The 16073-nt window shown below is 35.5% G+C and overlaps 1 protein-coding gene across 3 annotated transcripts in view; it reads left to right on the top strand.

Moving 5' to 3' along the window:
- C5H15orf41 (chromosome 5 C15orf41 homolog) overlaps positions 1 to 15609 on the top strand; it is a 109299-nt gene extending 93690 nt beyond the window's left edge. The window contains exons 11-12 of one of the 3 annotated variants that reach the window (XM_015864890.2): positions 12875 to 13025; positions 13826 to 15609. In XM_015864890.2, the coding sequence (XP_015720376.1) occupies positions 12875 to 13010 (136 nt within the window). In that variant the 3' untranslated portion in view covers positions 13011 to 13025; positions 13826 to 15609. Of the gene's footprint in view, positions 1 to 12874; positions 13026 to 13758 lie in introns of those variants that run through there. The other 2 variants (XM_015864889.2, XM_032445196.1) reach the window with 2 other exon arrangements.
- The last annotated feature ends 464 nt before the right edge of the window (positions 15610 to 16073 follow it).

The following is a 16073-nucleotide window of genomic DNA, read 5'->3' as shown; positions in this document are numbered from 1 at the left end:
TCAGGCATGGGACAGACTCTTGTGTGAAGTAAGCTGAGATAAAACCAATCCATTTGCTTTACCGACAGTGATGATATGTTAATTCTAGACATTACTTCACAATACAGCACAAGAAAGTGTAGTGGTTCTTCCATTATTTCATTCATTTCAGAAGTCATCAAATCACTTCAGTGTAAGTATATATTAAAGAAAAAAAAATTCACTCAGTACCACAAAGCTCTTTAAAGTCAGATTTCCATAAATTTGCACAGCACTAAATACTGGAAGTGTTAAGCAAATGAGAGCAAATAAGTACATTAAAGTGGAAACATTACTTAAGCAAATAGAAGATGTTCTGTACTGCTCTATACCATTTCTGTCATTTCACATGTGGCCTGACTTTTTAATTAAAGAATGGTTCTAAAGTGCCCATAGGTAATCAAGGAATTGCAAATGAGTTTGAATTCTTATTTTTGCTAGTGCAGCTGGTATTATAGCACTTTTAATCTCCTGAATTTACCGTTATTCTGCTGTTGCCATAGTGAAATCAGGTAGGACAGGCAAAGCTGTATTCTCCCTTCTCTTTGAACTTCAGTAAAAATAATGCATAATCTATTGATATGGCTTTAGAAATAGCTTCTAAAAAATGTTAAATGGGGATTTAGCTGTTGTGGAAAGAGAGGGATGCGGGTGCCAAAGCAGAAGTTGTATTTACCCCTGTCAAAAATGCAGTATTGGTGTGAGAAGGCAAGTTTTTATTATCAAGGAGAGAGGCTTCAGAAAAGATACACATATGTCTGTGTCCATTTATATGTATTGCTGCCAGATACTTCCTAGTGGGAGCTTTTATAGGAAGGGAAAGTTTATGGGGCAGCTGTTCGGGTTTTTGTTGTTGTTGTTGTTGTCAGGTTTTTTTTTGGGGGGGGGGGGGAGGGAAAGTTGTGTGTATGTGTGTGTTTTCTTTGACTGGGTAGCTATATTTTGTAACTATAATAGTACTATAGCAATACTACCAGTACCATACTGTTTCAAGTGATAATTGGTCAGTCTGCCAATTAGTAACCTAATGAAAATAACTTCACCAGTAAAGAAATTCCATGTAGCACAGGCTTGGTGCTGAGAAGATCCAAACCCCACTGTCTATTCACCTGATTGTTCAGGAGGATGATGCCAGGCATACTGAGTGCATTCATATCAGTTTATGTGTACTGGTCTGCTGAGCACAGGCCAAGTAAATTCAGTTGTTTAAAACTATGTATGAAAGTTATCTTGAGTGTAGAAATGCTACCTTATGAAGAATACTGTGCCTTGAAATTACAGTAATAAATTTTCAGACATCTAGTAAAAGTTAGGGGTTGATATGTAGAGATCCTAAAAGTGAAAGGAAAGCTACAATTGAAATTGCTCACTGACTGTCTAATTTAATGAGCTATTACAATGTTTCTCCCTTTTCACTTATCTATAGACTCCCTTTCTAGGGACTTTGGGGAGAGGAGTTGCCTCATAGCTAACAACAGTCTGGCTTAACGAGACAGGAAAACTCCCTCTCTTGCAAGAGCACTATAAAGTGAAGGAGCAGACAGGGAAAATATCTTAAGTGTCTTTTATTGTCCATATTAAACAGCTGTTACTCAGTTCAAGTTGAAGGTGTCATTCTCATCTTCAGCATGCACAGTGATCTGTGCTCAGGTTGGACTAGATGGAAACCTTATGTCAGCATGTCTTCTAATGCTGCATTATTGCTGTCTGTGACATGGCTGTGTGAGAGAGAAAGCTTTTCTCAGAAGGCTGTAAGAAAATGGCAACAATGGAATATAGGTTCCATTTTATTAACTTCTGTCCTGTATTGTGTTTTGAGTGCTTTGGCATCACAATTGCATGCATGGAGAGAACGACAGAAAATAAACACTTTAGAAAGTAAACAAGAAACCAGAAAGTCCTCAACATTTTTTACTATCAAGGGAGCAGGACGTATGTCTGCCCACAATAGATAAAATTTTATCATTTAATGTACTTTGAGCTTTTAGGCAGTGTAAGGACAACAACAAAAAAAAGGAGGCAACTGTGCCCTGGTGGAAGTTAGCCAAGTCTCAGAGTGTCTGGTTGTGCTGGTTGATGCTCAGCTGTTCTTTGTATTCCAAGCTGCTAACTTGCAATCTCAATTTACTTTGGAGGAGAAAGATGTATTTCTTTTTTTTTTTTTTCTTGTTGGTTTTCTATTAGTTTTGTTTTGTATTAATAAAACTAGCAGCTCAATCATTTGTATTTATTTTACTTAATTTGTTTGAAGAGAATGCTAGTGCAATTCTGATGCCCTTAAATGACAGCTAACCAGTAATTTTCCCTAATATAATACACTTAAAGTAAAACAAAAAGGTGTACAACAAATGTTATAGTGAAAATATTATTCTGTACTAGAGTTTTTCAATGCTTAATGGATTGTGTGTGTGTGTTTTATTAAAATGTTAAAAATATTTAACACTGATGGTTACCAGACACCTAAACCAGCAATAACTGAGAAAAGTTCTTGTATTGCACATAACATTAATATTGCAACATTTCACACAAGTTTTATGTATATCTTAACCACTGATGACACTAAACTCAATTTTCAATATGACCATTTTTACAGTATCTTAAAATTGACCAGTGCTGGTCTGTATGTTATAGTAACCTTTGTGGGGGGAAAAAATATAGTCACTCATTTTGTTTTGAACTTTTCTAAAAGGATTTTGCCATATTTAACACAATGACTGTGTATGAGAAATTGGTAATCACAGCCTGAACCTCTGATTAATCAGCTAAGGCAAGTGTCCGGTCAGCTGTGGGAGCACAGGTGAGAGTAATTTAGCTGTGCTCCCGGAAAGGGTGGAGCTTGACTCCACCTCCTCTAGACCTCATTTAAGGGCTGACCACCACTAAAGCAGCATCTCATGGAGATTGCCTCAGCATTTTCCAGCAAAAGCATCCATATCGGTGAGTTTTTCTTCATAAATAGCCTTTTGAATATCTGTTACCATCTTTGTTACCATTTTGTATCATTCCACCTTACAGACCTTGTGGTGGCTGTTGGGATTCATACCATCTTTAGGAGCAGCTAATATAGAAATGTCATATACAATGTCATATAAAGCAAGTGACTTGACGCAAGATCAATCCTGTAATTGCATGGCAAAGATAAATAAAACACAAGAATACGGAGTCCAACTTTTTTTTTTTTTTTCCCACTAATTTCAGCACGTAGTTTTGAGAGAAAATATTCATACTAATGTGTTTTTATTGTGTTACCGGCTTCTGGCTGATTTCTTGTTAGACATTGATAGTAATATGTCACTGGCTATCTTAACAAATCTGCTGTTGCTTTTGAACCTGCACAAGTGATGGCATTTTGCTTGGATTCTCTCTCTGCCTCCTTCTGGTCTACCCTGCATGGTAGCCTGTGTTTGTGTGTCTTTCTTGGGATTGGAATTTCTTATTTTAATGTTGAACTAAAAGGTTCAGTGTATAGTAAGCAAAGTTGAAATTAATAGTGTTGGTATATACTAAGAAAAAATAACTTGTATATAAATCTGAACAGCAATATGAATTTTTCAGAAGGTGCACATAGTAGAGCTGTGTTTGGTTGACAGATGTATATAGTGTGTATGTATGTCTGTGTATAAAGAGAAGACAAAAGATGCTTCTTGTGAAGAAGACAGGAGGCTTTCTTTGCACATCCCTAGTAATGCACCATTTTGAGCTAATAATGCATGCCATAGTTCTACAAAATGTCTCTAGAATATTCTCAAACTAAATCCTTGTGGAAAATTTTTATAGTTTTGGGTTTTTGTGAGATACTGGATATTTTGCAGGTTATGCAAGATGCTATGCAAGACCAAACTGTCTCAGGGTGCGTTTTTACCAACCAACAACTAAAAATTGTTTTCAAATACACAGTGGGGGAGAGCCAACTGAGGTTGTACGTACAATAGGTTTAATGTGTTTACTCAGATACAAGCTGAAGGGCCCCAGGCCTTAAAGTTGACAAACTCGTAGAAGAGAGTTGATGCCAGGCACAAATGAAGTTTGCCTGCAGATTCCAAAGATGTTAAAGAAGATCTTTTGCATTAGAAGAGTTGTTTGCTTTCCTTTTGGGTGGAGATGAAGTCCCGTAATAATGGGCAGCAGACATAGCATTTTCTATTTCATCTGCTTCCCTGCTTCACAAATAGGTGAATTACACTTTCAAAGGCAGTAAATTTAAGTACAGCATCACACGTGAAATATTTTTGCCTGTCAGTTATGCACAATGGTGTGTTTGGCAGTTAAACTGCTAAGCAACATTGTGTGAAGATACTCAGTGTAATTTACTATCCATTTTTGGACTAGTTCTCTGATCTGGGAAGTTGGAAGCACAAACAAGCTATCATGCGTGTCTTGATTCATCTGTTGCATTGTTTGTTTTATTGTATATTTTGTGTATGTTATATATTTTTATTGTTTTATGATTCATCTGCAATATCTTGAGATACCTTTAATACTGGTTCCAGAATATATATTCAGTGAATGCTAAACACTGATACATAGTGCATTTATTTATCAATGTTTTTGCTGTCAAAACTTGCTAAGCTACTTTTCCAATTAGTTTGTCCCCATTTTACAGTAATTATAAAACAAAAATAAATTGCTGTGAGAGCACTTGCATGTCCCCTCTTAAGTGCACTTTTGGCATATCCTATCACTCTGGCTAGCACTGTCACAGCTAAACAACTGCACAAAGAGGGAGGATTTCTGAAAGCTCTGAGGCACTCACAGATTATTCAGATATCATCTTGCACTGGCCTTAGTATGGCCTGTTACTTTGAGCCCTGAAAATAAACAACTATTAATCACCTAATGGCAACATGAGTTGACCAGCACTTAAGGCTGCCTGGAGCTCAATCTGACTCTACTCAAAAGCTTTTCTCATGTTTTCTGTCACCCAGGATAAGAGGTAGTTTGCAGCCAAACATTCCTTTGAGAGGGCTGCTATGAATTTAACAAAATGTTTGAGAGAACCTCAGTCACTCCTCTCAGCTTTGATTTGGAGCTTAAAACTGCAACCTTGAATCAACAGTCTCTGGAGAGTGAACTAGTAGGGATAAGTTGTGGAGGAGTTTTGTTTTGTCTTTCAGGGAAACAGAGTAACAAGCAGGAAAATGTCTTCTATTTTTTTTTATTTATTATTATTATTATTTTTTGCCTGGGCTTAATCAGAAAGTGCTGTTTATAAAGGCAATATATAGAAAAGTTCTGTAATCCAAACAATTTCCTTTTCTTGACACCTTTTCAAAGTATGCCTTGCAATAATTTTGCAGTGTCTTAACTTGTATATACAAGTAGTAGTACAAATAGAAGTAGAATGGAAAGATAGTGCTGCTTGAGGCATGAACACAGTAACTCACATGTAGAAAAATGGTAAAACAGTGTGCTAACCCTGAATGAGAAAGTTTCTTGCAAAAGACAAATATGTAGGTGCAACAGTTAGTTGGTATAGAATGCTGAACACTCTCCATCAGAAAGGAATTTGTGAAATTTCTGAGGAAAATGTAGAAATGCTTTTCATATTGCTTATTTTAGAATATGATTATTCTTTCACTTCTACCCATCATCCAGGGTGCCTTAAGTCACTCTCACCTCTATTGAGAAGGCTACACAATATAAGATCCTTGTATTTTAGAGAAACTTGGACTTATCTTCAAGTTACCAGTAAGGTAGCTGGAACATTGTCTATTAGCTGAACTTCTTTTAGCCAGATAGTGGAACTAACTTCTTAGACAGCTAAAATGCATCTTTTTCCAAAAGGCATACCCAAGTGATCTCCATTAATACTAGAGACAGCTTCGACCATAATTTTTTTGAAACTGTTAAGCACTTTAAGGATTAACGGTTTCTCTCCAACATGTTGATGTGAGTAACATATTAATTTTCACTAAAACAGCCTAATCCCACAGTGCTGACATAAGGAGTACCTTAAAGTCCCACTTTATATCAAAGACTGGCTGGTGAGCTTCTACCTGATTTTGAAGATGCTGAGACAGAAAAAAGATGTTTTATCTTAAGTATATGCAGCCATTTTCAGAGGTGAACAACTCAGAGCTAAACAACAAAATGATGTGTTTCATTAGGAGCTAGGATATAAACCAACAAAATTTGAGAAATTCAAAGTTTAAGCCAGTATGTGTTTTCTTTCTCATTCAGAGCATTAGTCTTCACTTAGAAAGCCTTGATCCTTGTAAATCAGTGTAACCTTAATGTTATTTAATCGTAGCTTTTAAAAGTTAATTTACATAAGAACTATATTAAAAAAAAACAAAACAAAAAAAAACCCAAAAACCCTAACTTGTCATTGAGGATTATAGAAATCCTTTATTTGCCTGGAGAACAGTACTTGGATCAGAATGAATAAGTGTAAGTGAATAATGTGTTTCGACAGTTTATTTATTAAAAATGTATTATGTAGATAAAAGTTATGTTTACAGTATTTTAATGGCAGTGCCTTACATGGTTTTTGATGCATTCTATTAATATGTTTTTGAAAGTTGTGATATGCAAAATTCTAAGATATTTTAAGCAGTATGTTATATCCACATAAATATCACTTGATTTGTTTTTATTTCTCCAAATGCCAAGAGCAATTAAGTAATACTATAAGCCTGATGAAATATAGCTCTTTGATGCCTTAACAGCTCATTGCAGAGTGAAAAAGACTCTAGTGTAAACTAGAGTTAGCCAGTGTAAAAAAAGCTCATTAAAGTTTAATTTTATCCAAGAGAGGTGTGACTATAGAAGCAGAGTCCCAATATTGGTTTCTGTCCATCTTTTTTGATAGCTCCAGCATTCCAAATCAACCGAGTATCACATCAATATCTGGTAGTCAAGGAAATGCCTGCCTTTCTCAGCCTAAAAGAAGTTTTCATTTGTGAATCAAAACCTGCTTGGAACTGGAAGTCTCATAAAATATTAATAAAGTTTAATTTTTTTCCTTGTATTCAGTAAAGGCTTCACCCAAGTGCTCTGTAACATCAAAGCTTAAAGCAGATTAGGTTTTACTTGCTTAATTTTACCTTAAGCAGAAAAAACTGGATGCCTTGAGACATAATACTCTAACTTCCATGTGGGGTTTGACATATTGCTTGCTAGAGCCAAGAACAGGTTTCCTATTATTTTTAAAAGTATGTGATCAGAACTTGTTAAATCCTCACTTGAGCCATATTTGACAGCTAAGTATATTTTTGTACAGACACTACTATAGGTAGACAACGTTAAGTACCTTAGGAAAGCTTGGAACCAGCAATATTGTTGCATTCTGAGGTTACAGATTATTGATCAGATTTTTTTTTTAAGGAAAAAAAAACCACATTCACTTACCTGATTAATTTTTTGTACTCACAGCTTTGGAGTTGTTGGTTGTTTTTGTTTTGTTTTTTGACCCAATTTGGTAAAATTACAGAAATAAGGATTTGTGTAATACCTTGAAGGCATGTTTTATTTAAATCTTAGAGTGCGTTGTTGGTTCACAGGAGTGTGTGGAGGATTTTAAAAAGTGAAGGGGATAATAAAAACAGTTATCTTTGAATTGCATTCAGGGGTTTTAAGATGCACTTCTTATGTGCACAAGTACCTTAATTTGATTTTAAAACTCTCTAAGTGAACAGCAGTAGAAATTCTTTGTTACAGACTGTTCTGAACTAAGCTTGTGGTAGCTGTTTAAATGGAAAAATTCTTGCTAATCGAAGTCAGTTTCTGAGCAGGGGCTACTAAATGTATGCCAAGATATATAATGCTGTGTCATCAGCAGTAGTAAAGTGGTCTAGACATAAGGAAGTTGGCTGATTGATGCCAATTGACATTACTTGAAAAATGTGGTCTGCAGTTGTTGCCTACTAACCTGGCTCTGCCAGTATCTACTTCCCTCCACTGACATAAATGGGACTTCTCCAAGTACCCTAAAGCTTGAGTCTTTAAACTTACTAGATACTATAGTTTTCAATAATTATACCTCATAGCGTTTATAAGTACTGCTATTAAAACCAGTTTACTCAAAACTCTGATTCTTGAGAATCACATTAAATTGACTTAGAATAATTTATTTGTGAATCATTACAGTTCTCTTTTTTTTCCCCAGGAGATAAGTAATGATATGAAAGTTGTAATGCTCCAATTTGCTTGATATTTTAAAAGTGAAACAAAGAATAAAGCTGGCTTTACTGGTTGCTCACTGTTTGCATGCGAGGGACAGAAATGAAGTCCTTCAAGGATGTGTTTAAATGTGGACTTTATAATTTAAATCACCTACAAATATACTGCTATGCTTGTTTGTAACGTGTACTCAGCTGAATCTGTTTAGTAAAATGTTTGCTAAATGTGTATTAGAAATAATTCATATAACAGCTTTTGATTGTGAGAGTTTCTTGGAATTAAAATTATTTACATTACACTGAGATGTATAGGCTCATCCATAACAAATAGACTGAGAACAAATAAAGAGAACATATATTTGAAAGATGTTTTACATTTCTGGTCAATGTTGAGCTGTATGTTGAAAATGCATTTTTCATAAAACCACATGTAAGGACTTTTGATGGTGAAAAAATTAACTGCCAACAGCCACGTGTCTAGGCAAGTCCTTAGAAGCTAGTATGAACCCCATGCAGACATTCTAGAAGAGAAGACTTTACTAGAAAGTAGTTTTTCCTAAAGAGGATTTGCACATATTCGACAAGGCCACTTCAGAAAGTAAATGTCTTGTTTGCCTGCACGAAACTGGTTCAGCTGGAGGGCAAGTTAAAGTCAGGTTAAGTTTTTACTTATTTTGTTTCTCTTCCTTTTTTTCTTGGCTCATTCAAAGATATGGAGGGTTTTTTTTAACAACAACAACCATTTGGCTCTTTGTGGTCTGAACTTTATTTCAGGTTATCTGAATTTTACATTCCTGGCTTTTCATCATTGAAACTCTTTCCAAGAACAAAGGACAGTGTCCCAGGATTATCAATGCACAAATCTATACTCCTTTGACTATAAGTTTCTTTCAAAATCAGTGTAATTAAACCAGTACAAAAGATTCTCTGAAGACTCTCAAATTAGTGTAAGGCTGACTTGTTTAGTGTAATATGATCGGATGTAAGTTTTATCTAAAGTACTGAGTCTGTAGTTACATTCAAACTATATTGTACTATCTCCTGCATCTAACTTAAATTCTTCAGTTTATTCTTTGGGAAACGTGGTCTCCTGCCCTTAGACTAAGTAAGTTAGTTTAATCTTCTGTATCAAGCCTAAATTAGGCTGTGGTTCCATAGCAGCCTAAACTAATCCATGCGCTTTTGTGATCCTGATTTCTTGCCAAGCAGGGGGGTCAGAAGTCTGTATGCCTCCTCCCTTTTGACACTTTGGACACTCTGACCCTGCACTGAAGTGTATCTAGCTTCACTTTGGTTGCCTTGGACTCATAGCTTCTAAGAAGCTGTTGGCTGAAACAGGATTTCTATAGTGGCAGCTATGTATTTATTGATTTTTATTTTTTTTTTAGTTTTTTTTAAAGTGATAGAATTTGTCCACACAAGTCTTACTTGTTGTGTGTATTATATTCTGAAGGAAGCCAGCCTTTGTACTACTTGCTGATTCTATTTTTACTACACAAAACATGGAATTAACCAAACCTTAATTACTTTAATCACTTTTCAGCTGAGAGAAAAACCTGCATAGTTTGAAAAGCAGTAGCTTCCCCAGAATAGGTAGAACTACAGTTTTGTGTAAGTTTTGGCCATGTTCCTTTGCCCCTATGCTTTTCAGATAAGAACGGAAGACAGAGGAAGGGAGTCAAAACACAACTTACATATAGGTAGGACATAATAAAGTTATCTGAGGAAGAGCAAAATCCATAGGAGTCTATAGTTAGTTACATATAATATAAGTTTTCTTCTTCATTTAAAGGTTAAACATTCTTCAAAAAGCATGTCTTGCCCATGAAATGAGATAACCCAGTCTGTATCAGATATGGTAGTAATGCAGTATTAGAACCATTTGGTACTTTCAAAGTTTGTTTTTTTTTTCCTCCTCTTTGCTACTAAATAAGTTACCTTTCCATAGCAACACAAAGTATTGCTGTGATTGCAGTTTATTCCCCTTTGTAAACAGAAGTTAGTCACCAGTTTGTTAAATGTTATGATCAATGCAGACATAAATTTTCAGCTTTACTCTGCAATTTACAACATTGAGTTTCACTCTTCGTGGTGTCATATGAGCACTTTGGGAAGGAATAAATCCAAAAAGAGTAGTTCTTACTTCTAGATTAAGCTTCCCTACCTCATCCCCTTACACAAAAAGGTTAAGTGTCTTTTTAAATTAAGGCAGCAGTAATTAACCAGTGTCATTGTTTCTGATTTGCCAACTCTGGGTGTTAATGAGAGAGAAATTAGCACTTAGCAGCAGGAGTTCCTGGTAGTCAGAGGCAAATGCTTAATGTGACAACAAGTTAATTTCAGTCTTAAGTACTTCACTTAAGCATTTTTAAACAAAAGTATGATATGGGGTTTTTTTTTGTGATCGCACATATGGCTAGCTATAACAGAAGGTATGATACAATACAGTGGAAAACTTAGTCTGCAACTTAGGTAGTGGAGGGTAGGCACTGACAGACAAAAGCAGGACTGATGTATTTTTTTCGCTAAAAACTACATATTTGCTAAATATGTAGTTGTTCTTACAATTAGCATTAGGGGGCTGTTCCTGCATATAGTTTATAATCAAATTTAGCATTTCTCAACATAACTTAAGTAAACAGTATTCCTGAAAACTTCCTGTAATGATGAGATGATAGAAATACAATATACATTAAGGAGTCTCAAAATGTTAGTGTTATTAAAAATCGTAAGTTAAAATATATGTGGCAACTACCTTTTATAGTGTGACCAAGGAATTCAGAAGGCCACACAGAGCAAAACAAGCTTGGGCTCAGCAGCTGTTCATCTGCATCAAGTTTTTGGTTTTGTTTTGTTTTTTTTTTTATCTGGCACACCCTACTAATAAGCAAAAAGAATCGTGTATTACTATATATGGACTACTTCATGCAGGAATATAAGTGAGTAAGGCCTGTTTAGAGGTTTTTACCTTTTAAAATAACTTTGGTTGGTACATAAGTGTATATCTACTTGCCCTTTGCTCCTTGCTATGAGTAGAAGGGTCTCACTTGTTGCAATGAGGTCCCATATGAATCTCAGAAAGCAGGAATTGTGTGAAATCCTCAGGCAGCAGATGCTGATGCTGTTGGCCAGCTGAAAAGAAATTAGTAATCATCCTTTTGCAGGAGTGATTTTTTTCATTTATTTTTTTAATCTGTGCTTGATTCAGTACTAAGCATGTTGGAGTACACTAAATGGTGTCAAATCCAGTCACACTGTTGTAGCCTTTCCAGTTTCAAATGACATCTTGTAGTTGCAGAAATCCCATTTGTCAGTGTGGCCTTAGCTATGTGGAGGGGTAATTTACTTTGCCACTGAACTGCAGCCACTTCTAAGTTGGAGAGCAGTAGCCATAAACCAAAATGTTACAACATTAAGCAGCAGTTTTGGATAAAAGACTACCATATCTAATTGAAATGGCAGGAGGAAGCCACAGGGGTTTCTTCTTCCTTTGATGCCTGTTCCATTACACGAGCACATCAAATAGAGTTTTCCCTCCATTGTTGAAAAGAAACCATCCTAATGAAGCCAGTCTGGCACTACCCGCATCTTTAAGTGCTTGAGTTGTCTGCTCAGTGGACATTTAGGTTACTGTGCATCCCTGTATCCCCATTGCACGTTTTTATTATATTTAACAAAAACCGGCTACCATATTGGTTGAGAGCTAAGCATAGCTCTGAGTATAAGCCATTACATGACATTCTATTGAACTTTTTCTTGTACAGACGGTATCTAACAGCTCATCCTGCTCTGTTGTTTTTGGCAAGTTCACTACAGCATATAATAAATCAAGGAAAGAAAAAGCTTTTTGGCCTAATGTTGTACAGACTGCTGTAATGCTAGACTACAGAAAGCAGTTCTGTTTTTAGACATCCTTTTACTAACCCAACATTCATAATTTATGATTTCACTGTAAAATTCCTGCAACACTACACCAAAAGTAGTGCTGCCCTTTAATTAAGTGCTCTCAGTAGGAAAAACGTGAAACTGATGTGCAAAACATATCGCAGTACACAGTGATTGATAGTGATTACTTCTTTATGAACCCAGCCTGAAGGTCTGAACTTCCTGATGGGTAAAATAGTCCACAGGGCTACTTCCTGAGATTGCCTGGTGGGGATCAGTCAGAGCTAGTAATATTGGAGGAATTCCTCAGGCACATTTCAGAGATTACAGCAGAAACTTTCTGCTTCTTTATGAATTCTGTTTTACACTAATAATTACCTGAGTAGTAATTCATTGTAGAGATTCTGTTTAAGGACTCATTGTTGATCTCTGTGGTATTGTAATTTGTGTGGACAGGGACTTACATCAGCCCTGTATTTTTAAATGCCTGTATGTCCAAATCTGAAAAAGCTGAGTACAGGGCAAGGGAAACTTCTTTTTGCATTACAGTTATAAAATGTTATTTAATACTTAAGATGCAAGTCTGTTTTTTCTGATTTGGGCAGAGTATGAAAGGAGGAAGAAAAAAAACAAACTACTATGGATTGAGTCTCTAAATACCATTTGTATTCATGGAGTCTGGCATTAATGATATATATCAACTTTGATTAAAATTTGAAAACTAAATGGAGGTCAAATACTGTCTCCAATTCTGTAGTGATATTAACAGAAGATTTACTTGTGTTGGAATTGCAGAGGTGGGGAATTAAAGTTCAGCTAACACAATCACATAAATTCTTTTTGCTTGATAGATTTGGCCCTGGATTAGTCATCTACTGGTATGGATTTATTGAAGAGCTGGACTGCCATCGTGAACGTGGCATCCTGCTAAAAGACTGCTTTCCTACTGACATTGTGACTCTGCGACACAGCATGGCTCAGCGCTGATGGTGGGAGGAAGAGGTAAATCCGGAAGCAATTTTACTTTCCTGCAGTGTAAACTAATAGCAGCATCTGCCCTGAACTTCAGTTGAACTCCTGCTGCCCGTGCTTATGCTACTGCCCCTTTACACAAATATATCAAGAGTTTCTGTTTTGCTTCAGACCTCTGTTGTGATCAGCCAAAAAGGCTAGTTTCTAGATACTCGTAATCTTCCTTCCTTCCGGATGGCTTCTTCTAGCATTTTAAACAAAGACAAAAATGCAGGAGCTGAAAGGTGCAACTTCCAGTACTTATTTCTGTTACAGTTGCCTTTAAAAACAAAGGACTTTTTTTGAGGTTGCACTCACAAGTTTATGTGATACTAGTGATCTAGCTGAAACACCTACCCTAATGTGGAAAATTGGCATAGGCTGTTATTCTTGGGCTTAAAACAATACAGTGCACAGCTCATAAAGCCCAATTGGTGAAACAGAATTATATAATAATTTCTGGCTGTTGCAGTAAATAGAGAATAGTTGGTTTGTGTGTGTATTTCACTGCTGTCTGATTTTTTTTTTAAAAAAAAAAAAAAAAAAAAAGGAATCTTAAGCTAACTTTAAAAAAAGAGGGTTTTTTGTTTGTTTTTTAGGGTGTAAAGGTAGAAAGCAAGGATTTATCTAAAGTATATTAGTCTGTGAACTGTGTAACATGTATCATTTTCTTTTACAGAAGTTGAATAATGCCAAAATAACGTCTGTTTTATCTTTTCTCCAGGAATCCATACCTTGTAGCTTTTCTCTAAACTGATTTTAAGCAAGGAATCTGTTCATAACCCCTGTAGGTACTGTAACATGCAATTTCTGGCATACTAAAGTCTAAAAGAACAACATACAGAGGCTCTCTACATAGATTATTTCTGAAGATTATCTTCCTTGAGTTCAAGAAGAGGAGTTCAAAAAGATAAAACACCACTGGACAGATAAAGCATACAAGTGAGTGTAAGTTTCCTGAGTCCTCATGTATTCTTGTAAAAGCATTGTTGTTTTTTTTCCTGGAACCACCAAGATTAGAGGTACAGTGAGGTGGGTGTTAGCCCTCCTTCATGTCTTAGGGGTTTCAATCTCATTCTCTTTGTATGCTCAGCACCACCCAGACACCAGTATTTAGTCTCAGTTTTTCCTCCCTGTGTTGGCAATTTCTTAGTAAAAGAAATTAATTGGGCTTGATGCTACTTATTACTCTTTTTTGAATTTATGTTAGTGAAGAAAGGTCAAAGTATTTGAAAGGGTCAAACGAGAGTTCAGAAGTATGAGCACCACATTCAGATTTTCACTTAAGTTAGGCAGAAGTACAGGCCTGTTTTGGAATTAGAGGTATGATAATAGTCCCCTTAAAGCACAAGTTGATAACCTCTTCCATAAGGAAAGGGTCTTTAAAACATTACTGTGCCTATTCATCTTTTTTTTTTTTTTTTAATTTGAGGTGATATTTTGTGCATCTGTATGATTTCAAAAATCACGTGCAAACTATTTGTAGTCCTACTATGAGTTAAAAGAAACTACTGTACTATTACTATTCACTCTTTTCAGATGTGTATGTGGTATTTATATTCTGAACTTATATTCTCACTTCAAAACTTTTTGGTAACCATTAGAGTGGAGTTTATCATTTTGACAAATATTTCATTGTCAGGAATAAAATGTCTTTAGCCTTAATGTTTGTCTGTTGTTACAGAGATAAGCTAGCATACCTCTGCTACAGTGAGTAGCTGGTGTATAGAGACAATTTTCTTGGTTTTGAATGTGTAGTAGTGAAAAGATTTATTTTAAAAAAATATTAAAACACCCACAACTTGTTCATGTTCAACTTATGAGGTACTGTGCTTAGCTTATTCTACCTGACCAGCTTTATGGATCTGCACATAAAGATATTAGAGAAGCAGTGTGTGAACCTCCTTGATGTTGCTGCATTTAGGGTGTTGCTTCCCCTGGGACTTTTAACTGTGATTTAGGTTAGCAGAGACTGCAAGACCAAGAAGAAAATTAAAGAATTAAGAACATTATTATAATGGAAAATTCAGAAATAATGGATGTCTGTGTGAAAGAGGTTTTAAGGGCAAAATGGATTTGTTTTAGCTAGTGCATATGCTTTGGATTGTATGAAATCATTTAAATCAGCTTTTACATGATGCACTAATGCTGGGTTTTTTTCTTTTTGAATAAATTAAATTTATCTGCACAGATGTTGAAAATTCTACTCAACCTCCATCAAAGCTTTGCTTTATTTGTTTTTACATCAACCAAATTTATGTGGGGACACATAGATAAATCAGGTTAGCCTTGTATTTTGTTTGTTTATTCCTCTACCTAATGCTGTGACATAACAGGTTGGAAAGCAGTACAGCTGTCTTTAATCAAAGTTTTGACCTAATCTTATATATATATTGCCCACTTTAAGAACCTACGTATTAGGATGAAGTTGAAATAAACCACAATAAAGTACACACTATACTAATTCAAGCACATTCAACCAAGCAAGCCACAAAAATTATGCTGTATTGTGTTTTAAATGCTGAAAACAAGACATTATAAAAATTAAAACTGCATTATTATCTCTACCTCTAAAGCCTCCTTTGTTTATTTCCTGTTTATCAGATGTAAATATCAACTTTTAATATTAAAAAGGAGAATACTGTTACTTTGTGGGTTGTTTGGTTTGCTGGTTTTGTTGTGGTTTTTTTTTTGTTGTTGTTGTTCTATTTGTTAAACATTTCTGTAATCATTAGAACTCTAACATTAAAGCTAAATCCAGTTTTTAATGGAGTATTCTGTGGAGTGTGCTAATGAATTATGCCATGCCAGAAAACAGAAGTGTACATAAAACTGAATGATGTTCTCACTAGCATATATAGACTTGCCAAGCATCTGCTCTTACAAATGCTGTCACAGGCCCTGTTTGGAACTATAGATGCAAGTGTATTGAACATGGAACTAAAATCCCTTCATATAAGCGTAACACTATAACTGTTGTAGGGCACGCACAGTTATAGTGTTGCACACATTGAGTGTACAATAACCCAAACCAAAACA

Source organism: Coturnix japonica, chromosome 5 (assembly GCF_001577835.2).
Source record: "Coturnix japonica isolate 7356 chromosome 5, Coturnix japonica 2.1, whole genome shotgun sequence".
NCBI classification, from domain to species: Eukaryota; Metazoa; Chordata; class Aves; order Galliformes; family Phasianidae; genus Coturnix; species Coturnix japonica.
The sequence above is the reverse complement of the archived record's forward strand: the minus strand, read 5'-3'. Positions and strand labels throughout refer to the sequence as shown.